Source organism: Balaenoptera musculus, chromosome 4 (assembly GCF_009873245.2).
Source record: "Balaenoptera musculus isolate JJ_BM4_2016_0621 chromosome 4, mBalMus1.pri.v3, whole genome shotgun sequence".
NCBI classification, from domain to species: domain Eukaryota; kingdom Metazoa; phylum Chordata; class Mammalia; order Artiodactyla; family Balaenopteridae; genus Balaenoptera; species Balaenoptera musculus.
The window spans coordinates 143,355,986-143,380,385 of record NC_045788.1 but is presented as its reverse complement, the minus strand read 5'-3'; the positions used below and the strand labels follow the sequence as shown (position 1 = coordinate 143,380,385).

Here is a 24,400-nt window from a genome sequence, read left to right as displayed (position 1 = left end):
GTGTTGCTCTAAAATATTCTTCAAAGCTGTGATTATATTCAGAGTGTACAAAACTTGAATACGTTTCCATCAAATAAGTAAAGTTAAATAGAAAGATAAATGACAAAGTACTTTTCAGTGTTTTCAAAAAGTTCTCTTCTGAGGTATTCAAAGGTACCTATTAAAAGTGAAAGTGCAAATTATAACACATGATTTGCAAAATACAAATATAATTAATGATTATAACATGGAAATCAAAATTATTAAAATTAAGCTTTTGAAAATCTAATTCTTTTGAAAATGCAGTTAAATCTTATTGAAGGTGCTTTAAAGGAACGACTTGCCATCTGAATATTGAGTAGAAGGAGGAGCCAGGTGTCCTTCTGGGCCTGCATCTAGAGGATGCTTCATCACGAGAAATGTCTCTGGGTCTCAGCAGCAAGGGCTGCAAATCCGCGAAGCCCCGAGGACGCCGAGACCTATCGCCCATCAGAACGGGAGGAAGCACCGGGCAGCCAGACCCGCACTGCTCTGTGGCCAGGACTGGACAGGTGAACTCACCTGGTCCTCTCACGCCCGGAGTTTCCTCCCGTCATTCCGGGGCCCAGGCCCAGCTCTGCAGCCGTACTAGCCACAGGCCAGCCCTTCCCGGGATGAGGGCCTGAGCCCAGGGCCTGGGTGTGCCGGCTGCACTGGGCAGTGCTGGGTCCCTCGCGGGTGTCCCCTCCCCGTCTTCAGTGATTGTGACCTGCAGGTGCCTGACACGTGGGCCAGGACCACCCCCGCCACCTACCCTTCTGGGATGCGGTCACCTCGCTCACAGCCCACTGGCCAGAAGCAGTCACCCACAGGGCTCGGGACAAGGATGGGGCCTCCCGGGCCTGGAAGGATTGGGGGGTGGCCGGTCTTAGATCAGGACTCTCCTCTCATCCCCTCCCTCCCCTGGAGCCTCTCCCTGCACTTGACCATGGGCTCACCTGGGGTTTGTGATGTCTGCTGGGGAGGAGCGGACCAGCCAAGATTTCGCTCAGCTGTATGCGTATTTTTGAACTCTGTTTCCTTTTAAATTTTGCAAATGCACATGAGTAAGTGTGACTGCCCTGACTCCTGTCCCAGCATTCCGTGCCTGCCACTCCTCCAGGACAGGGTCCCTGGCTCTGCTGAGTTGAGGGCCACCTTCCTAGACTCCCTGCGTTCGGGACTGTGGTCACCCAGAGAGTGTAGCCCTTTGCAGGGCGTCCCACCTCTTCTCAGGAGCCCTGCCTTCCAACGTGAGGGCTCAGCCAGGCTGGGCAGCCGACGCCCAGGTTCCCAGGTCCAGCCGAGCCCGGGTTCCCAGGTCCGGGCACCTTCCTGGTCCCTTCCTCCCCCCGCAACCCCTGCGGGATCCTGCTGTCACTCGGCCCTGAATGCACTGGGGGGTGTTTTTCGTACCCCCACCACTGTCTGCCCCAGCACCCCACCCTTCCGTCCAGTCGCTTGTCTGTCTCTATGGAGACACATGGGGAAGGCATGGCACTGCCACGTGAAACGCACGGGCGGCCGCTTGAACAACGGATGTTCACTTCTCGTGGGTTGGTGCCCGCAGGCCGAGGCCAGGTGCCTGCACGGTCAGGTCTGGTGAGAAGCCTCTTCCTGGCCTGCAGCCTCCTTGCCGTGTCCTCTCAGGGCAGGAGCGGAAGCTCTGGTCTCCCCCTCTTCTCTCAAGGACACGAATCCCGCTGGGGCCCCACCCTCATGACCTCCAAAAACCATCACACTGGGGCTTCAGTGTGTGAATCTGGGGGACATGACGGCCTCCTGCCCTGTGCAGAGAGCCGGGCCTGGCTTGGATTCCCTGCCCCGTAAGTGTTCATGGAACGAGCGGTCCCCTTTCCCAGCACTGGCCTGGTGCCTCCTTGATGGCGTGAATGTCCCAGCTTCGGGAGCCTCCCGCACCAGGGGCCCCCAGGGAGGGGCGTCCTTCTCTGCGGCTCCTCCTCTGTTTCCCTCGGCCCAGCTTCAAGTCCAGAGCCTTTGTCCTCAAGGCAGAGCCACGTGTGCTGCTGTAGGGCCTCCCGCGTCCCATTCCCCAGGAGCCGCCCTGCTGGCTGTGATGTAGTGATTGAAACTGACCCCAGGAGGGCTCGTCCTGAGGTCAGACCGTGGAGTCCCCATGGAGGGCCTCGCACAGCTGCCCAGGGGTGGCTGAGAACTTAGCTCGTGGGCAGCCAGACCTGGGCTTGGGCCTGGATCCTTCTCGCTGGAGCTAGAGCCTGGCGCTCAGGGGCTCGACGTAAACAGGACCCGTGTCTGTTGTTATTGTCATTTGTCACCACCGTCGCCCACTGTGGCTCAGGGGACTGACCTCCCCGGGGTCCTCGAGGGCAGGAGGCCTTGAGTAACGGGCACTTTCTACTAAGCTGCCTTCCAGGGTGCCTCCAACGCCACCTCTGCCCAGAGCACCGGCATGGGGAGCCCCACCCTCACCCTCGTGTATGTATGTACACACAAACACACACACACACACACAGAGGCGGGCTCACCGCGTGTCCAGACCAGTCGCCAGCCCCTCATTAGCGATGACCCTCCAGGAGTCAGTCGTGCTCAGAACCTGTCCAGCTCCCTCCCTCACCTGCAGCTGCCCTGCGCACCTGGTCTGCCCAGATCCTATCAAAGCTGGGCCTGCCCCCAGCGCTCATCACCTGCGGCTGGAGGAGACGCACAGGCCTCGGAATCTCATGGGGCCCTGTCCTTACTGGTTAGACAGCCACACGCGCGTGCACAGGCACATGCATACATACATGCCCACACGCAAACGTGCACAGGGATGGCTGGGAACGGGGTGCCCCGGTGAGGCTGGACGGAGCGGCCCGGACGTGGCCCTGTGGGCGGCGTGTCCAGCGTGGCTGTCCCTCCGCAGGTGGTGGGGCCATTGAGGTCCCAGGAGCCACCCGCGTGGAGTGGTGTCTTCAAAGGCCCCTCCTGCTGGCGGGGGACGGGTGGGGCAGGGGGCACGGAAGCCGGGTCAGCTGGAGGCTGTGCTAGGGGGTTGTGGGCGGAGAAGATGGAGACTGGAGGCACTCGAGGCTGGTTTTGCAGAACGCACAGGATTTGCCGATGGATCCGCGGAGGAGCAGAGGCAAGGGACTAAGGCTGCTGGCTGGGGCGGCCGGGCGGCCGGGGGGACGGGGACAGCTGCGGCGGTGTGACATGTGAGGTGCTTGCTTGGGCCCTGGGCCCCTTCTCTCCTATTTTGGCAATGCCCCCCCCCACCCCCAGCGCCCTTTGGGAATTGCCTTCCTCCATGGCTGCCGTCGGTGGGACGGGGAGCCTGCAATCCACGCCTCAGCCACTAGGGCCGTGCCTCGGGGGCTGGAGCCCTGAGCCGAGGGTCCCAGGACAGACGCACCCCAAGCACGTCCCCCTCGAGACAGACGTCCTGTGGCCCCGTGACCCCGGAGCCCTCCATCCACTTCCGCCCCCAGGGGCAGATTTTGTTCTTTGCAGCCCGAGGAACCCTGAGAGTGAGTGACACACGTGTCCTGCCTGAGCTCAGGGGCCCACGGCAGGTGAGAGGCACAAATCCCAGGCAGTGAAGCCGCTCGGAGTGTTAGAAGGGCTGGAGCTTCCACGGGGCTGTTCCCGTCTGCGGAGCTCACCGGTAATTGGTCTGCACGTTCTGGTAGATTCTGTGGGGGCACTGCCCTCGCTCCACTTGCGGGTCGTGGCCCTGGCTCGACCGTCTGGCACACACGTGCCTGGCGTTTAGTTCTGCCTGTTATACGCCGATACCCGCCACCGGGAGCGAGAGGTTAACCCTGCCTAAAACCACTCTAGTTTCAGAGTGCAAGAAACCAGCGGCGCGTTGTGTTGGTTTGTGAGTAAGAGCATCTGGGCAGATACTCATCACCTGGACGCGCAGAGAGCAGAGCACAGGGGACACGGCTCAGCCTCTGTGTCCACAGCCCAGCGTCTGTGTCCATCGCCAGAAACGTAAGAGCTTCCGGCGGGGCCCCTCCTGCCGTCCAGAGCCAGTGAGAGCCGGCCGGCGCCCCATACCAGGGTCTGAGTCCTAGGGGGAGCGCAGCGGGGCAGGAGAGCTGCAGCCAGGCCTCGTGGGGCTTGGGGGAGCCCCAGGAATCCGCCAGCTCCTCAGTGAGGTGTCAGTGGGGCAGGGACATCATTCACTCATTCATTTGGTACGAACTGTGTTCTGCTCAGCCTGGTGGTGCAGGGGGGATGAACTGCAAGATTGTTGCACAGATCTTGGAAAGATCTGGCCAAGTGCTTCACAGCTTTGGGCAGGGGCTGGGTGGCCCACGTTATCCCTAGACACAGGCTCCAAAGACCCAGCCGCCAGGCCTCTGGACTTTTTCACTCGAGGCTCAGGTGGACGCTGGTTGGTGGAAGGGCCCTGTAAGCACAGACACTGCAGGGTGCGGCCCCCAGTGTGGGGCTGGCTCAGGCAGCCTTGCTTCACGTGGGGTCCCTGGCAGGTGACCGGGGGCGGGGCCAGCACGGTCCAGGCTGCCCTGGCCGGGTGGGAGCTCCTGGGACCAGCCTGAGAGGAGCCAGGGGTCGGCTGGGCCAGCGGCGAGCGTCCTGTGTCTGGAGACGCCTGGTCAGGCTCGGCCGCGTGGGGAGAACCAGAGCCACCCACCCTGAAGGGGACCGCAATCACCCTGCTCCCCCAGACCCGCCCGACATCTGAGCCTGAGCGCTGGCACCTGCCTTTCCTGTTCCTGATGTCCCCGTTTAGGGGCTGCAGGCAGTGATCTGGGACACGGCATCAGGTGACAGCTCTCAGTGGTGATGGCGCCTGGTCCAGAGTCCCGGCCTCTGAGCTAGGCGGCCTCTGAGCTAAGCGCAAACCAGGCGCCCTCGGCCTCAGGGCAGCCCCGTGGGGAAGCTGCACCGTTGCCATCCTGGGGAGTCCCTGGGAAGAGGCAGCCTGAGCACTGGTTCCACCCGGCCCTGGAGTGCCACCCCCCCGCCAAGGCCTTAAGAGGTTCTTCCCGTCTGGGACCCTCCTGGGGCCACGGGGCCGGGCAGAGACCACCAGCATCACTGACCCGCTGATCAATGAGGCCTTTGGTCTCTGGTACTGGGGCAGCTGTGCTGACGGGAAAGGATCTCAGACAGCTCGTGACCTAAGTGACAATGGAAGTGTGGGCGGGTGACAGACGGAATCACGCTGTGGTCCCCAGCGGGTGTTTTTTTAGAGAAAATGCATATAACATAAAATTACCAGTTTTAAAGTGACCGTTCAACGGCATTTAGCACGTTCACATTACCGTACAGACATCACCTCTGTCTGGTCCCCAAAGGTGAACCCCGCACCCATCAGCCGTCATTCCCCTCCCCTCTCCCGCTGGCACCCCCGAATCCGCTCTCTGCTGCTGCAGAGCTGCCCTCTGAGCACTTCACAGAAACGGAGTCGCACACCGTGCTCCTGGGGCCTGGCTGCTTTCTCTGAGCGTGGGGTTTTGAGGTCCGGCCTCGTAGTGTGGCATGTGGCTTTTACTGAACAGCGGCCTGGAGGGAAATCCGTGCCTGGCGCGGCCTCCCACTGGGGCTGTGGGGGGAGGGCGCGGGGAACCGGGGCTCTGCCTCGTTTCTGACCTTCCCTCCCACGTCCCAGCGCCCTGGCGCCCTCTGCGGCGCGGCCCGTCCTGCCCCATGCCTCCCCGCACCTGAGGGTCTGGGTTCTCGGCCTTTCTGCCACAGATACAAAACCCCACTCTTCCTTCTCCCGCCTCCGAGTCCCTCCTCCTCGCCACAGCTGCTCCCCGTCCTTCCGTACCCAGCAGCCGCGTCACCCGGAGGCCTGGGCCCCCAGCTGGGTGGGGCCTGAGAATTTGCATTTCTAAGGAGTACCCAGGTGATGCCCCTGGGGCTGCTCTGGGAGGCCCCGCCCCTGAGCCGCTTCCTGCCTAGGCACCGGATAGTCCCACCTGCAGGAGAGGTGCTGCCCCGCCTCTGACTCAGGTCTGACTCAGGTCTGGCCGGGGCCCCGGCAGAGCGGGGGGCCTGCACGTGGCACACCGAGAGCAGGCTTGTCTAACTGACACCCAGAGGACAGCACGGAGCCGAGCCGGGGGAGCTGGTTTCTCAACGAACGGCTCCGCGCTACCCACGCTCACAGTTTAACCAGAGTCCCATTGTTTTCCTGGGAAAGGCTTTTGTGGTTTGTCCTATCCCACTTCTCTGCAACAGGAGTCGGTGTGCCAATCGAAACGAGCATTTAAGAAGTTCTGTGAGCATCAGGCTCACAGGGCTCAATAATTTCTTTTGGATTTTTCTGGATTTTCCCTTTTAATCTTAGTACAAGATGCATAACCCTGCATAAACATAATATAATTATATATATATATATTTTGGCTGTGTTGGGTCTTCGTTGCTGCACGTGGGCTTTCTCTAGTTGCGGTGAGCGGGGGCTACTCTTCGTTACGGTGCGCGGGCTTCTCATTGCGGTGGCTTCTCTTGTTGCAGAGCATGGGCTCTAGGCAAGCGGGCTTCAGTAGTTGTGGCGCGCAGGCTTAGCTGTTCCGCGGCATGTGGGATCTTCCCGGACCAGGGCTCGAACACGTGTCCCCTGCATTGGCAGGCGGATTCTTAACCACTGCGCCACCAGGGAAGTCCTAATTATATCTTTTGATAAAATATTTAAAACCACAGTAGGCATTTTTTTGGGGAAATGCATCTCTTGCTTAGATGGCTGTTTGGGTTTTTCTGTGGTTCATGTATCATTGATTGATAGGACCAAACAAGCCTCACTGGACATTAACACTGAATTGATGACCACGTCATAGGCCACTCAGAAGTCCGGGGCTCATGCGAGTACTTCGATGACTGGCTGAGTGTCTCACGTGAGTTGGGGTTGACGTTACATTGCTGTTAGTTTGAGCCATATCCAATCGGTAGACGATGGGGCTGGATGGAGAAGTGAAGGTGGCAGTCAGCTGACAGGAGGAAAGGCTGTGTCTGAACAGAAGAGGGTACCTGCCTGAGTACCTGCTCTGTGACATGTCACCCAAACTTAGCTACTAAAGACAGACACACGTTTGCTCTCTGTCTCTGAGGGTCGGGCATCCCGCGGCCACCGGGCTGGGCGGTTCTGGCTCAGACATCCTGCGAGGCTGCCGTCAGGGTGTTGGCCGGGCTCCGTCGTCTGGAGGCTCCCGTGCGCTGGAGGGTCCATGCCCACGAAGGCTGCCTCGCGGGGTTAGCCTTGTCGTGCTGGTCATCAGCTGGGTGCCTGAGTGCCCTGCCTCGTGGCCTCTCCAGCGGGGTGGCCTGGACCGTTTTACGTGGCGGCTGGGCTCTGAGAGGGGGTGGGGGAGAGACAGAGAGATGAGGGTGGGAGAGAGGTGGGCAGAGAGAGGGAGAGACTGGGCCGCCCCCGGAGCTCCCGGCCCGCACCCCCAGGGCCGCCCCCACCACCTCGGGGCCACATCTCTCGTCTGGGATCTTCGCTTCCTCCTCTGAGGGGCCGTGCGTGGCACATCCCGCACCCCTCCCCTCTGCCCCGCTAACAGCTGGCAGCTGGCCCTGGGGCCCATGCCACTCGGGGGGTCGGGCCGGGCTCTGGGACAGGGCACAGTTCGGGTGCAGATGGTCTTCCTTGCTTCACAGGGGCCGGTGGGGAGGGGAGACTGGCCAGGTCTCCGGGGTCCCAGGCCGGCCCCTGCGGAGGGACGTGGGGCAGCGGCCAGAGGCGGTGCCTCCCCTGGTTCCAGTGCCCGGGGTCGGGGGTGGCGGTGAGCTCCCCTCGCCGGGCCTGCAGCTGCCTGCGCGGTGCAAGGTCCCCTGGGGTCCCCCGGTGGGGCTTGGCGCTCACCGCCCTCGGTGCCGTCCGGGCTCCCGAGCCGCAGGCAGCGTGGGGAACGTGCCGATGTGCCCCCTCCTCCCGCAGCTCCTCCACGCACTTGCCCCCCGACTTGAGGCCCCTCCGGCTGATGGCCAGGATGCCTCCATCCTCCACCGGTGCTGCTGACAGCCTTCTTCTCTGTCCTTGTGCTTCTGTGGGAGTAGTTTGTGACAGTGTCCCCGGCGGGACCCGCTGGGTCAGAGGGCCGGCCGCTCTCAATGCCGAGCTCCCGCGGGGGGCACGAGGCCCAGGCCCCCACCGCAAGGACGGTGGCACTGGCCCGGCCCACCTTCCCGGCTGGGGCAGGGTGGGCCCTAATCCAACAGCGGGCACCCTTGAGTGGAGCTGTGAGAAGACAGACCAGGGAGAAGCCAGGGATCAGGGGCAGAGACACAGCCACGAGCCTGGACACCGGGGCTGCGGGCACCGCGGGCGTGGAGGTCAGCCGCTTGCAGACCTGAGACGGGTCTCGGCCCCCGGGGACAGGGAGCCCACGCGGGCCCCCTGCCTCCCACCCCCGGACACCTGCTGCTCCAGGACGCACGCAGCCCTTCCGCTCGGGAGGTGCCGCTCCGCGAGATTAGGGGAGAGAGGGCTCGAGGTCTGTGCTGAGAGGTGGGAGCAGGAGGGGGCGAGTGAGGAGGGGCCCAGGGGGCACGAGACTCTCCAGGGTGGGGAAGGAGCCTGCGCCCCGGGTCAGGGCACAGGGGGTCCCAGGCACCGGCCTTTCAGAACTGCTGTCCCGGAGCCACCTTTAGCAAGTGGAGTGAATGGCCCTTGGGGGGGGGAGGTGGAGGGGCTTGGAGGGAGGGGCGCCCTCAGGAATGAGGGCCGTGGAGAGGAGGAGGGGCTGGACACCCCCAGGGGCTGCAGCGACCCGGGACTCCGGCTCACCTGCAGGGCAAGGGGGCAGGTGTGTGGACCTGGTCAGGGGGGAGTGAGGCAGCTCAGCTGAGGAAGAAGAGGGGGTGTGCTGGGAGCCCGGGCAGGGCACACGGCCTCTGACCCCGCGGTCCCACACGCAGCAGAGAGGCTGAGGCTGAGCCGGCGTTCGTGGGAGTAACGGAAAGACCGCATGCGCTCCGACACGCGCCCGCCCCAGCCAGGCAGGCGGGGTCACGGCCCGACCCCCGCACTGACCAGGCAGAGTGACACGCACGCCTGCCTGGGCAAGAAGACATCGCGAGAGAAGATCTCGATGCAGGACTAAGAGTCCACAAGTGCCCCAAGCTCCATTTCTATTTAAGCCAGAACACTATGCGTTCACGGTCACTACCCCGAAACCCATTTAAAACTGGGCACACGTTGCCCCAGGGCAGCATTCGCACAGCCTGTGTCTTCGGAAGACATGGTTTGTCTTAAGGTAACAAGGCTAAGACACCAACATGGAGGCCAAAGTACTCTGATTTGGGGCCAGTCTGGGGCCAACTGGCCATCAGGCAAGTGGCCCGTGGGTGGTCACCCTGGACCCCGAGCTTTCTTCTCTCTGGTAGGTCCCTCTGGAGGCCCCCGAAGCCTGGCTTCCCTCCCCAGATCCCAAGGTCCCCGTGGCAGGGGGGGGCGGGGCCCCTGCTCTTCAGGTGCCCGGGACACCCAGCCCCAGGGAGGCTCTGACCTCTGCCTGCCAAGGGCAGCTGGGGTCCCGAGAGGGTGCAGGCCAGGGCGCAGACCTAGCCCTGTCCCGGCAGATGCCCCCCAAGGGTGGGAGGCAGACCACGCCCATCTCCGTCCTGCTTGGGGCACCCGGGCCAGCACTGATAGGGAGCGCATGAGCCCCGTTGGTCTCCCCAGAGCCTGGCCTGTTGCATCCCTGAGTTTGCACCGACTGGGCAGAGGGAGGGCGGCTGGCGGGGTCCCTGGGTGCAGGGTGCAGGGTGCAGGGTGGAGGTGCACGCCTCCCCTCCTGGACTCGGGTGGATTCACATCAAACAGTGGGGCCTTTGTTCCTGCCGCTCCGAGTGCGTGATGGCTTCCTTGCTCCTCGGCGGCGCTAATTACAGCTCTGCCTCCTCCCGCCCCCATCCCCAGCCTTTGAAGTGGGTGCTGCCCCGCCCGCCTGCACCCTGTAATTGCAGCTTCCCTCCAGGCCCTGCTGCTGGTTGCTACGTTTTCTTGGTCTTTTCACCAGGTTGTTGGGGGAAATTACAGTGCAGCTCCGAGTAGAAGGTAAAACCTATGCTTTTATCGGGCTTAGATTAATGTAGGTTAATCTGTAAAGAATTTTAAGAACATGCTTTGTGTGGCAAGGATGGGCTTGGCCTGGAGGTGGGAACTGGTGCCCCCGGCCAGCTGGAAATGACAGGCCTGGTGGGCCAGGGGGAGCAAGCAGCCTGGTGGCCTCGGCACCGAGGCTGAGAGGTGCGGCCTGGCCTCCACAGGGCAGATGTGCGATGTCCCTTGTCCTGCCTTTGGGGCACAGCAGTCATAGAAATAGCACAAAGCAGAATGCCCTGGCTACCTGGCCACTTCGCATCTGCTCCCTTTTTATAACCAGCTAATACAACTAACTTGAGTGATTAAACTAATGCAGCTTTTGGTATTTATTTAATTATTTTAAAATTTATTTATTTTATTTATTTATTTTTGGCTGCGTTGGGTCTTCGTTGCTGCACGCGGGCTTTCTCTAGTTGCAGCGAGAGGGGGCTGCTCTTCGTTGTGGTGCACGGGCTTCTCATTGAGGTGGCTTCTCTTGTTTCGGAGCACGGGCTCTAGGTGCGCGGGCTTCAGCAGTTGTGGCACGTGCTCTCAGTAGCTCTGCAGCATGTGGGATCTTCCCGGACCAGGGCTCGAACCCATGTCCCCTGCATTGGCAGGGGGATTCTTAACCACTGCGCCACCAGGGAAGCCGGCTTTTGGTATTTAAAATAAGCCAAAAGCCTGTTAGTGGGGGAAAAGCAGGGTCATACTTCCTTCTACCCAACTCCACTCCCCCATCCCACATTTGGTCCCAACATAATGGGTGGAGCCTTTAGAGATGACCACTCCAGCAGTAAACATGCTTCTAGAAACAATTACTTGGGTTTGGGACAGGGGTTGTGGTGTTAGAAATTCAGCATGGCTTCCTCCTCCAGGCAGGCTTCTGGTGACAGCGAGCTGCCTTCCCTCTTTCTGGAATGGGCTTCCCTGGGCCACATTTGTGGCAAACCTGGCCAAGCTCAGAACCTTCAAAGGAAAACTGCCAGGGCCTCCTTGAACCATAAATATGACATAATGCTGAGCTCTTGGACAGGGTTTGTCTGGGTGGAGCTATAACAAAGAGTCCCTTAGAAGCTTCTGGGATGTCATTATAGGGCAGAATAGTGTAGAAAACAGTAAATAAGTGCCTAAGGCATGTGGTAACCTACTCAAGGAATAGAGGTGCCCACTGAGAATAGACCCTACCATCTGGATCCACGTAAATGGATCACATTGAACTTCCCTACCACCGTGGTTTCTAGACTTAAATCTTAACGTAGGAGACCCTTTCCCCTCAAATGACATCACACGGAACTCCAGTTGATAAGCATAGTAAAAGCAGAGCTCTGTTTGCAGAGGGGTCAGTGTCCAGGAGCCTCACCTTCTCAGTTCCTCTTCCTCCTTCTCCTCCCCCTCTGCGCTCCCCTCTCCACCCTAGGGTGTGTCCTGAAGATAATTTATGAAGCACTGCCTTAGCTATAGTAGTCAGGGTTCGCCAGAGAAACTGAAGCAACAGGAGAGAGAGAGAGAGAGATTGATTTTAAGGAGCTGGCTCCCGTAATTGTGGAGATTAGCGAATCCAAAAAGTCCAAACCTGCAGGGCAAGCTGGCAGGCTGGAGGCCCAGGGAAGAGCTGACATTGCAGCTCCAGTCTGAATACAGATTTCGGGCAGAACTCCCTCCTCCTTGAAAGCACATCAGTCTTTCTCCTGAAGCTTTTAACTGGTTGAAGGAAGCCTGCTCACCTTATGGCAGGTAATCTGCTTTATTCAAAATCTACTGATTTAAATGTTAATCTTGGGCTTCCCTGGTGGCGCAGTGGTTGAGAATCTGCCTGCCAATGCAGGGGGCACGGGTTCGAGCCCTGGTCTGGGAAGATCCCACATGCCGCGGAGCAACTAGACCTGTGAGCCACAACTACTGAGCCTGCGCGTCTGCCACGTGATGCAACTCTCCTTATTTAACCAGCAGGAGTGTCGTCATGGAGAATCAGGGAGCAGCCGTTAGAATGATGATACTGGTGTGTATTTATTGGAAAGTTGTTCACAGTACAGTAAGTGAACAACAGAAGCAGCAGTGGCTCTGTGTCTCGTGCTCACAATACTTCAGGGGCTATTCTAAGCGCTTACTGTATATACCACCTCATGTAACCCTCCCAACAAACTGGCAAGGCAGGGGCTGTCATTATGCCCATCTCACCCAGGAATTAACAGAGGCACAGAGAAGTTAAGTGATTTGCCTAGGATCTGCACAGCTAATAATTAATAGAGCCAGCATTCAAAGCCAGGAATTCTGGCTTAAGAGTCTGTGTTTTAACCACAGTTCTACATTGCCTCTGTCTAGGCAAAGATGTATGACATAATATCACATTGTGAAACTGTATCAGCTATACATTTACATATAGGCTTATGGAAAGATCTAGACTAAAATTTTAAAAGTGATTGTCTAGAATTAGAGACACCCTTTCCCCTTTTTTGCTTAATTATATTTTTATACAATGAAAATGAGTAATATTTTATGGGTAAAGGAGTTGTTATACAGTGAAACTTTTCTTAAGGGCAAAGAAGAGACTGGCATTGACCCCCCTATAAACACCTTTAATCCCAAGGCAGAATGAACCTCCCTACTACACCGCTCATTCCAGTTCCGTGAAGTTCCTCTTCCACAGCTGAAGGATGAGAAGGGGATTCCGGTTTTTCCATCGTTTCCCACGCTTTCCAAGCCCAGAGATCTTTTCTCTGTCTTGACGCTTCTGGAGCTGCCGCAGGATTCCTCGTCCGCACTGGCCTGTATGACAGTCAGCTCTCAGGCCGCTTCGCTGATCCCTCGTCAAATAAGTCATCAATATTAACTCATGAAGAAGTATAAAGAGTAAACAAATAAACATAAAAGAAATTGTAAGTTTGTTTGAAACATATATCATTGAAAGAGTCCCAGTCTGGAACTTAAATATGGTCATTATTGGATTAATGGTATTTTTCTTAGGTATGATAATCTTATTGTAGAAACATTGGAGTGTGTCCTTATTTTAGGAAACACATGCAGAAATATCTAGGGGTGAAGGTCATGTTAACAATTTATGTCCAAATGGTTCAACAGAAAAAAGAGTTTCTATAGGCACATATAGGCATGAGAGAGAAGCAAATATGACAAAGCGTTAACAACTGCTGCATTAAAGCACATTTTTTGTCAAATTTTCTGTAGACTTGAAAAGTTTTTTAAAATGTTGCAAGAAGAAGAAGGCCCAAACATTTTCACAAATGAGGCCCAGTTTATCACCAGAAAACAAATTCTTACCATAGTCAAAGTATTCTAGACCATGGAAAAGCCTGGAAAGCACCCCGATTAGTTTTATAAAGCTGGGATAACCTTAGTATCACCCCATGATCAAGATAGTAAGTTCACTCATTGATTACATGTTTTTGAATGCCAGGATACAAGGCTGAGCCCTACAAGGTGTGGCCTGGGCGCCGGAGCTTCAGACATCATTCAAAGGGTCACCTGAACGAGGGAGCTCCTGCAGGAAGCCTTCCCCACAGGAGTTAATCAGGCCAGGGAGGCGGAGGGTGGTGGGGAGCTGCCCCACCTGGAACAGCCCGGGGCAGGAAGAGGCACAGCCTGGACGTGGTGTGTGTGTAGACAGGTGAAACTGCAGCTGGGTGGAGGGCAGGGCCGGACCCCAGGCCACACCCTGGATGTTGTCTTTAATCTGGGAGCCACTGAAGGGAGACCAACCAGGCCAGGTCTGGAGTCTGCAGAGGTGGCTACTGGCAGGTGCAGGAGGCCCAGAGGGCGTGGGAGATGGCTGAGCAGAGGCAGTGTGGAACGGGGGTGGCTGGACCAGGAATGCGGGGGGCAGGAGTCAGGAGTATTTGGGGGTAAACCCAATGGGACTTCCTGAGGGAGGTGCCAAGGATGAGTCCTGGGTTTCTAGCCTGCACCCAGGACGGGGTCTGCGCTGAGTGGGGAGCAGTGGGACAGTGCCTCTGAGATGCCGGCGGGTGGGGGATGTCAGGTGAGTAGCTGCAAATACGGCCTGATGCTCAGCACAGAGGTACAGCCTGTGTCCCCTGCATCTGGGGGTAAGACTGAGCCCCAGGGGCCTGTCTGGGAAGAGAGCGAGGAGAAGAGAAGGATGTGAGTATGAAAGCAAGCATTCCAAGCGCAACGTTGGGTGGACTCGGCAGTGTATCAAGAAAAATGCACCACAACCCTGTGTGCTTTACCCCAGGAATGTAAGGATGGTTCAACATTAGGAAGAGATCTTGTGATTAATTCCATTGACAAATTAAATAGAAAATATGTGAAATCATATCAATCGAGGTGCAAAAGCATTTGAGAAAATGCAGCAGCCCTTCCTCCTCTAAGGAAAAGAGGAAAAGAGAAAAAATTCTTTAATATGATAGTGCTTCCAAAGTCTACTGTGATTCCCACTGAACTCAGGAATGAGAAAAGCTCGCTATTGTCACTGTTTCCAACATTGTTTTGAAGGCTCTAGTTCATGCCATAAAATAAGAAGACAGGCTGGCGCACATATTAAAACAGAAGGGCCAACATTATTTTTATTTGTAGACAATGTTTGTCTAGAAAAACAAGAGATTCTAAAATCACTTAGTAAATTTAAAGTTGTTAGATACAAGATAACTGTACAAAAATGAACCAGTTTTCTTTTCTTTTTTTTAATTAATTTTTTTGGCTGTGTCCCACACAGCTTGTGGGAGCTTAGTTCCCCTACCGGCTATCAAACCTGGGCCCTCGGCAGTGAAAGCACAGAGTACTAACCACTGGACAGCCAGGGAATTTCCCCAATTTTCTTTATACTAGCAATAACCAATGACAAGTGGAAATGGGGGGCTTATGTTCATGATGATGATAAAATCATAAATAAATTTATAGGATATTTACAGGAATAACTTTACAGAAAAAGTACAGAATCTCTATAGTCAAAACTATAATTTTTTTGATGAATTTAATTCAAGATTGGAATAAACAGAGAGATACACATATCCCTGAGTGGGAAGACTTCATATCATAAAAATATCCAGTATTCTGAGATTAATCTATAAACTTATTGCCATTCCAATAGGTATTCCTGTAATGCTTTTTGCTCATTTGTTCAAATTTCATTTGAAAGGCAGAGATGAGAGCCAATCGTTTTTAAGGTCATATGGGACAATACGTGAGAATTGCTAATACAGTCTTGAAAAGTGAAAACTAGTGCATATATCCTTTATCTGTCTGTATGAACACTTATTATAAATGCTGTTGTCAAAATAATATGCTGGGAAAGAAAAGAGACAGAGGTTAGTAGAACAGAGATTAGCGGAATGGATCCAAGTATACGTAGAAGCGGAATCCACCATAAATGTGATATTTCAAGGTGGTGGGAAAGGAGAGGTATTTAATAAATTTCACGTGCATAACAGCTTTCTGGAAATGGAGTTCAACTCACTGCATTCCAAATATTCAAGACCACACTCCAGAAGGAATAGAGAGTTACACAAATACAACAGCAGAGAAATTGAAAAGTCCTTCAAGACCCACAAGTCTTAAGGAAACTGTTGCTGACTAAATAAAAAATTTAAATACCTGGCAAAAGACAAAAGCATCAAAAAGTATTCAAAAAAAAAAAAAGCATTTAAACCAAAGCATCAAAAAAGAAGTGACAGGGAGAAAATATTTGCAGTAACCCTTTAGCAGACAAAGGGTTACTAGCCCTAGTAATCTAAAGAACGCTTCTTGTGATAAGAAAAGCAAGCTCTATTCTCTGACTCAATAACCTAATGAGACCTCTCTTATTAGATCACTTTCAAAATGGAATTCTAGCCTGCATTTCCTGGAGACAGTGGGTCTCATGAGCTCCTCTCCAGGTGAGTCAGTGATTGATGGGAGCACAGCTGGGTGCCAGGTGGGAGCCCAGCCCTGGAAGGGGGCCTGGCCCAGGAGCAGTTAGCCTGGGGTCGGCTATCCTCACTGCCCAAGCTTGCTGGGTTCTCCCAAGTCCATCGACACTCACTGTCACATGCCAAGTGTTCTCTTCTGTTCCCCAGAGACATTTCCAAACATCCTTAGAACAACGGTCATTAAATACCAAATTATGGCATATTTCAGAGGAGTGTTTGTGTCTTTAAATTACTAAAAACCACTGAGGTTCAACAGTCTGCATAAGTGACAGGTTAGTTTAATAGAAAGACCAGGGGATTAGGTGATATGTTTTTGTAACCCAAAGTTACCATTTCAAATTTCTCCTTTACCTGTCACTTCTCCCCATTTTCCTAGAGGAAGCATCACCCCTGGTTGGGATACAAGCCTCTCTTCCGGGCTGAACAGCTCCAGAGAAGTGGACACACAGAGGAGAGGGGCAGGCAGCACCGGTTAGGCAGGATGTGTTTGGGGACATTCTCGGGAGATTTCCTATGCTTTCATTTGGAGGCAGTTAGCCGACCCAGGATGGGCTGGCATTCCGGCCTGCTCTTCCCAGGACTTACCCAGCTTGCTTCCCAAGAGGGAAATCCCATCTATGAAAAGTTCGCGCAGCTTCTGAACAACCACACAGATAGGGGCAGGGTCGTGCTCTGTTCTTCACACGCGCATTTGTCTTAGTGGGTTCCGGGGACGCATCTCTGTGACTTTAGTGCCTGTGATGTGGGGGAAAGCGATTTCCACGGCAAATGAGCCTGGGGAAAGCTGGGATAGAAAGCTGTAAGCCGCTTTCTTTGTTGCCAAAGGCTCAGAGGCTTCCACTCCTGGGCGCTTGTGTGTCCCCGGGGAGGGACGTGGAATCCCCCGACCCTGGCTGAGTCCCTCAGAGCCGTGTGACCGGGACGCGTTTGCAGAAATGCTGCTTTGTGTAAACTAAACCCAGCACGTAGCTCACAGGACGTCCCTGCCGTGCAGGGCTTACGAGGCACTTTCTGCAGATGTGGAAACAATTCTGAGCATTTATGTGACTTGTCCAGGGTCACACGGGAACCAGTCTAGAGAAGGAAATTCTGAGCTTTCTCTGTGTTCAGACACATATTTTTGTAGCTTTAAAAATGAATAAATTTTCACTAAAGACCCTTGTGGATCATCCAGAGTCTGACTAGTATTACTGGGTCAAATGTAACAGAAGGAAAACTTTTTTGGAAGGGTTCCAGGTAACATAATTTTGATTTTTCAAATCTGGCTGTTAAAAAACAATACATGATTTTATTTTTATCAACCAGTTAAAGGTCAGCAAGAGACTTGGGGGTCAGAGGTCATTGGTCATGTGGCGAGGTCAGCAGGAGTCACAGGGACGCTGCCTGGGTTGGTGGCCCTGCCCGAGGGGCCACCTGCCCATCCTGTGGGAAGTCACCTGTCCTTCTGACCTGCCCTGCCCCACCCAGGGCCACCGTGACCCCGAAGTTCTCATCAATTGAGAAAGAAAAGAGAAAAGCTCAATTTGTTCAATTTGAATTCCTGTCCCTTCTCCGAAGACCAGGCCTTCCCTCTTTGGGGGGACTACGTCCTTCCTCTCATCAAATGGTGCCCGTATCTGTACCATGTGTGAGCGTCTCACAGCTCCTGGGGGCCCGCGGGGTCAGAGTCTCCTTCCCTACCCTGTGGGTCCGGCTGGACCTGGGTGGGCAGGGGCCCTGGGGCAGCGGTGAGGGAGGCCCCCCCAGGGATCCCTGGCACTCTGAGGGGGCAGGTGTAAGTGGGGGGGTCACAGAGTTCTTCATGTGACCCCAGAAAAAGAGACCCTATGACTAGGATGTAAAACACCTGCGTGTGGACAGACAGACGGAGAGACAGAGCAAGAATCTCTGGAGTCACAGCGGCTGTTTTATGGGAAGAGCCTTTAACATATTCTTTCTCTGCCTACACCCCCCTTCTTTCTCTCTGTCTCTCCCTCCCTCTCCCTCCCCCTCCCCCCAAGCCCTAACCCCAGGGTCTGTGTCCTCCGCAAGCCCCTTCTGTGTCAGACCGGCCTCTGCCCACACCTCGCAGCTGGGGCTTCCCGGGGAGAGCTTGGGGTTCACGACCATAACGCTGCCTCTGAAACGAGGAAAGGGTGCCCTGTGGGGGCCTGTGAGTTCTCTCCCCCTCCCCTCTCCCCGGTCTGTCCTTGCACACTCAACGGAGGGGTTTTAAAAAAGAATAATCACACTTAGTAACTGTCTGGCTTGGAGCAGCGTTGCACGTGGACCGCGGTTTGCGGAGGCCAGAGCCCAGTGGCCGGTCGCCAAGGAAACGAACCACCCGCCTCACGGCCACGCCTCTCCCGGGACGCTCCTGTCTCCTCATTAGCTGTTCCCCTGGAGGACTGACTTCCCTCCGGAGGGAAATTCCTGAAAGCCAACGGTTGACAAACCCACACGCCCTCGGGAGGGCGGGGCACCAGATAAAAGCCCTGGGCGGCCGCGTGGGGACCACGGCCAGCTCAGGACCGCCCACCGGCTCTGCTCCCTCCTCCCGGCGGCGGGTGGCCGGTGCGCCTGTCCTCAGCCCGCGGGCGGGCGCGGGGCCTGCACCCAGGGAACACCGGCCCGGAGTTTTCTGGTTTGCTCTCAGCTCTCCCGATGATCTATTTCTGTCTTTCCTTTGGGAAAAATGCGCTTTGCCAGTGACTAATCGCGGCCCCGCCAAGATGTTATCAGCTGTAACCTGCAGGGCAGGACCACAGCCCAGGTGTGAATGAGATAGAGTGAGGCTGCAGCCCGACCTGCCAGCACCACCTGCGTCGCGTCCCCGTCCCCGCCGGGCGCCGCTGTCCCTGCGCAGGCCCCGGGGTTGTGGCCACCCCAGTGACCGCCGGGCCGAGGCCGCCCTGACAGGGCCGAGCCAGGTGTGCGAGGAGCAGGTGCCTACCGGGTGCGGGCGCGTGTGGAGCCCCTGGATGGAGCTTGGGACCCGGGCCCCTCATGTCTGTCCTGCTGACTCTGTGTGTCGTGCTCTTGCCCCTGGCGACCCCGGGCCGAGGCGCCGGGCGATGGGGGCCCTGCACGGGTAAGTGGGGGGCACGGGGCGGGGCGCGCGCGGGGGCCGGGAGGGGCGCCGGGCGTGCGGTGCCACTTTCTCAGGCCGAGTCCAGGTCACGGTGCTGAGTGGCCCTGGGAGGAGGAGGGAGAGAAGATTAAAGGGAGCAGCACGGAGGCGCTCTAGATAGGAAAGCCAGCAGGGGGGGGCTCCTTTCAAAGGGTTACCCTCCCCCATCCCAGGCCCTCCACAGTACTTACCTGCTGGGCCTGCAGGAAGGCCTTTCACCTGCCGGAGGAATGAGGCCCAGCGGCTGGCGGGTCACTCGCCCGCCGTGGACAGAGAACCCAGGGCTGCACTTGGCACAGGGCAGGCCCGCCGCTGGGGCCGGGCAGTCCAGTCCCATGAGAAGAGGGTCATGTGGGGCGGGTCCCAGGCACGCGGACCCCCCTCCAGCGGAGAGCGGAGTCGGAGGGGAGATCCCGCTCCCTCCTCCTTAGAAAGGCCGAGTTGACCTGCCAGTGACCACAACATCATGCCTTTCTGCAGTTTCTACCAAGAGACTTTATTTATCCGACCTAACGCTGACAAACAGAGTAAAGGGGAAACGAGACCCGGAAGCTAGAAGCTGAGCTTCGGGATGGGGAGTGAGCGATGGGCGCGCGGGGCCTCGCCGAGGGCGGTGGCGCGGAGGTGGATTGTGCGTGGCTCCCGGTTTATTTGCAGATATCTCAGCCTGGGCTCCTGGGATCCTCCCAAGTCCCCTGCGTGTTATGGCTCTTTGCTCTGATGGCACTTGGTTCCCAGTGATGTGACCAGGAGATGGCCCATGATGACCCAAGTTTGGAACGCTGACCTGTGTTCACACTTGCGGGGGGGGGCATAAAAACCCCCCAGCCCCCTAGGGAACAGCCAGACGGTGCGGGTGGAGGGGAGCTGCCCCCGGGTGTGTGCTGGGAAGGACCACCCGGGCCCCCAAGGCCCCTGCACCTGCTGCAGTCACAGCCTTGGGATGCATGATGTGCAAACCACACAGAAGCCGAGCCCACCTGTAGCCCTGAAACACCGCCGCCCCCCACCCGGCTTTGAGCATGGAGGACACACCCGCACGCGGGGTCTGGGGCGCAGCACCCGCTCTGCGTCGTCCTGAGCACTCAGTGTCTCCCAGGTGGGGTGAGTCACAGACGTGTATCTTCATGTTCCCTTCAGCACTGGGAACAGAATCAACTTGCATAGTAATAATAAAGGTTATTTATAAAGCCCGCCCCCTCTCCCCTGAAGGTATGTTGCAAATAGTTAAAAGATGACCCAGTTATAAATACCGACAACCAGGGAGAAAAGATAAAAGTCAAGTAAATAATTTTGAACTAAATTTGGAACGCTCCCAAGACACTTGATAATGGCTAGTCAGGACTCAAATAGTTAAAGAAGTCACTTTGATAGCATTTGGTTTTGAAAAGCACAGGAGGTTACACCGTAGGGTTTGTGTGGGGTTTGGATTTCACTTTCCCTTAGCCCTTGCTCCTGGGCCTATGCTGCTGCGTGTGAAGTGCCTGGACCTTGGCTGTGACGACCTCGGGTTTTGAAGTCCTGTCCCCCTTCCCCAAGCCCGTCCGAGTCTGTGACCATGAGACAGCAGCCCCTTACAGGAGGTGGTGTGGACAGTTTTGCCGATGAGGAAGTTGAGGTTACATCTCTGCCCGGGGTCTGGTGCAGACCCTCTGATAAGGGCTGGGGCCTGGGGCTGGCCCTTCTGCACAGGGGCATCTGAGGACGGGTCAAGTCTCAGAGAGCCTCAGCTGACCCTGGCAGGCTGTCAGCACGAACGAGGCTGCGGAGGGCGGTGGGAGGTGCAGGCTGGGAAACCAGCTGCTGGACCAGCCTCAGGGCGGGAGGGTGAGGCGGGTCTGGAGCAGAGAGGCCGGGGCTCCGGGCGCGCAGCGGGTGTGTGGGGCGGGCTCCCCTGGGATGCTGTGGCAGGCAGGATCCTGGGGCCTCCCTGACCCCAGAGCCAGCCTGGGTCTTCTGATGCTCGGACCCCTCCGCTGCTCCAGCAAGCCGGGCCAGCTGCCCTGGGACAGAGGCTGGACCAGGAGTGGAAGACCTTCAGCTCCCACACAAAGTCCACGACTCTGGGGGTCGTGATGTGCGTGGTGCCAGGACAGTGGCTGGGGGTGTCCTGCCAGGGGACAGCTTGGTGGCCTGAGTTCTAGACCTGCGCTCTTGGTGAGGGAGTGACCAGCCGCTGTGGCCAAAGAGCCTGCCGTCCACCCCCCACTCAGCCTGTCCCGGCCCAGCATTGTCTCCACGTGGGCGGGAGGCCAAGGCGGAGGGGTTCTGTGGAAGCCGTAGCGGGGGCAGCTGGACCCCAAGGCTGGGTCACTGGCGGGGTGCGGGGGGGGCACTCGGAGCGGGGTGACCTGCCGCGGGGTGTCCTCTGTCACCCGGGGAAAGTCAGAGGCGGCTCCTCACCCGGGGCTCAGGGCCGCGCTGAGGCGCAAACCTGGCGGACGTGGCACCCTCAGCAGCCCCTTCCCTCCTTCACTTGCTCGACGCCCCTGCAAGGAAGGCACTGCGCCCGCGCTGTCACACTGCAGCCCGGCCCCGTGCGAGGACAAGGCTCTCGGCCGGTGTGGGGGACCCCGGGGCGGGCGGGGGGTCAGACCTCGGGTCTGGGCTGCGCTGCATCCCTGGAGCTAGAGGAAGTGCCCAGGAAATGAGGGGCACAGATGCGCATTACAAAAGCTAGATGGGGTGTGAAGGCTGCAGGCGGGCGGCCCAACGAGGAGCATGGGGTTGGGGGGGAGGAAGCCCTTCCCTTCCCTTGCTGGTGGCTCCCAGGAATCCCTCCACCCTGTCCTTTGGGCTCCGTTAATGGAAACGCTGCAGGAAGGGCAGTGCTGCCCAGGGAGTTGGGGAATCCTGGCCACCTGGCGAGGCCCGCACGCTGGGTCCTGGGAGTCCTGTGAGGGCACGACGCCCCCTTCTGGGCTCACGCAGCCGTCAGCAGGGCCGTGGGCAAAGCCGATGAGCAGTTTGCAGTTAGGAAGCGGCCACTAGGTTCCCCGTCAGCCTGCTTTGTCCACGTGGGTGTGGCTTCCCGCCCCCCCTCGGGTGCTGGGGGCCCCGAGGCTGCATCCGAGCCGCCCCAGCCCCAGGCCGGCGCCCCGTTCAACACCAGCCTCATCTGGCTCCACACCCCAGGTGGCCCCCGGAGCTGGGCACGGGGGACCACTCTGCGTGGGCCGCAGGAAGGAGAGGCCGCCAAGTGGCGGGTGGTGTGGGGACCGAGGCTGAAAGGCCCACCCGGCCTGCTTGACGGTGTTGCAGGGCTGGGGTGCGGCTGGCAACTGGAGACAGACTGTCAGCCTGACGCCCATTTCCTTTTAAAGAATTCTCAACCGTTAAACCAGGGCGTTGTTTGCACAGAAATTAGGAAACCAAGAATATTCATGTTTATAATGCAACCTCATACACTATATGCTGGTTCTTTGGTTTTGATTTTGAAGAGTAAATCATAGATTTCCAGGAGGTCTTTTTCCAGGATAAAATCTAGGAAGCCACCAACGCATGCTTCGGGGTCTGGGCTCTGTTTCCAGCCGGAACACCCCATCTCTCCCTCCCCCCTGCCCTGCAATCCCTCCCCGCCCCCGGGTGGATTCTGAGCTCCGGGCTTAGAGCGGACCTCTGTGTCTGTGTGGGGTAGGGATGGGAGGGCGCCCACTTGTCTCCCCATCCTGAAAGTCTGGGGAGCGATGGGGACATGGTCCCCGGCTGTCACCCTCGGCGTCCCAACCACACATTTCTGCCTGAAGGAGGGTCCGGGCCGGGGGCTGGGGTCTCCCCGAGCCTCTCGGAGACCCCTCCTCACCCAGCAGCCATGCCCAAGCTAACGCCCCCACGTGACCCCACCCCCAGCCCCGCGCAGAAAGCCTGAAAGCCGGTTCCTTCCCGTGGGTCTCGGTCCCCGGGAGGGGCTGGGGCTCGGGGTGGGGAGCCCTGTGTTCGTGGCTCACTTTCCATCCCACCCCCAGGTCGGGGAATGGCGCTTTGGGGACTTTGTGGGGGTCTCCGGCGAATCCACTCTGGTGAGCATCTCTGGCACTGCCAGGGGGTACTTACCCGCCGCTGGGAGGTGAGAGAGGAAAAGGAGGATGCCCACCCCGCCTCCTCGGTGACCCCACGGTCGGTTTGCAGCCCGGCGAGCCCCCCCTCCGCCCCCGCTCGGGCCTCGGGTGATGGAAGGGGGAAGGGAGGTGACCCCGAAGGCGGGAGCTGCCCACCTCTGGGCGGGGCCTCGCTGTCGCCCCTGCCGGCCTGGCGGGACCGCGGGGCGCGCGTGGACCGAGGGGGGTCTTCCTACACCGAGGGGAAGACGGGGTGTGCGCGCGCGCGCGTGGATATGTGAGTGTGCGCGGGTGCGTGACCACGTGTGAGCATTAGTGTGAGTGCGTGTGCGCGCCTGCTCGCCGCTGGGAAGAAGCCGGAGGACATCCACCCAGCTGGTGAAATTCGGTTGTCTTTCTGGCCCCGCGCGTTTCCGCGGTTGCTGCAGTGGCCGCGGCAGCGCGGGTAACCGAGGGAGACGGGAAACTCTTCCAGGCCGCGGGCGCGGCGGCTCGGCAGCTCCACGTGGCGCAGGCGGGCGGGACGGTGGCGTCGGGCTGGGGCACTCGGGGTCAGCGGTGTCCGGGCTCGGGTGCCGCCGCATGGGGACGGAGCTCAGGTGGGCGCTCCGGGGACCCCTGCTCTGGGGAACGGCCCTCCCCGGGTTGCCTCGCTCCGCGTGTCGCGCGTCTGGGGGGGTCGAGCGCTGAGCTTGGGGCGCCCCAGGGAAGGGTCACCAGTCGTTGGTGACGGGCCGCTGCCGCCGTCCGCGTGCGCTCTGTCCCTGACCCAGCTGGCTCCATCCAGGGTCGGGGGCTGGAATTCAGTGGCCGTGAACTTGGGCAGGACGCGCTGCACCTTCGTCTTCATAACTAACCCAGACGCAGCAGCTGACAGTGAGGGATGTGCCTCCTTTGGGCCACACCTGCGACTGTCACCAGCTGAGCCACCGGCACCCTCCTGCCCCGCACAAATATGCACAAACGTTCTGTCCCCCATCCGCCTGAGGCCCGCCGCTCCTCTTGTTAATGCCTTAGTAAAAAAGCCCACATCTCACTACATCATTAAAAATTTTTTTTTTTTTTGGTAATTGGTTATAACGGTCTCCCCTTGCAATCTGGAGTATTGTATTTTATGCAGTTAAATTCGTGTTTCTGAGAAGGGGCCTGTGGGTTTCACTAGCTGGCAGAGGAGTCAAGGCGTACAGGAAGCTGGGGCCCCAAGTTCACTGGTCTCTGAGATGGGGGTGCTGGTCTCTGGGATGGGGGTGCTGGTGGGGTTGGCCAGAGGGAGGCTGCTAAAGGCATAGAGGAGGCCCTGGTGGGCAGAGCCCCCGTGAATTTT

The 24,400-nt window shown here is 57.8% G+C and overlaps 1 protein-coding gene across 1 annotated transcript in view; it reads left to right on the top strand.

Annotated features, from left to right (window-relative positions):
- Nucleotides 1-18,550: 18,550 nt before the first annotated feature.
- Nucleotides 18,551-24,400, top strand: part of TSPEAR (thrombospondin type laminin G domain and EAR repeats) — an 88,234-nt gene continuing 82,384 nt past the window's right edge. The window contains exon 1 of the mRNA XM_036849462.1: nt 18,551-18,979. Within this exon, the coding sequence (XP_036705357.1) occupies nt 18,895-18,979 (85 nt within the window). The 5' untranslated portion in view covers nt 18,551-18,894. The remainder of the gene's footprint in view (nt 18,980-24,400) is intronic.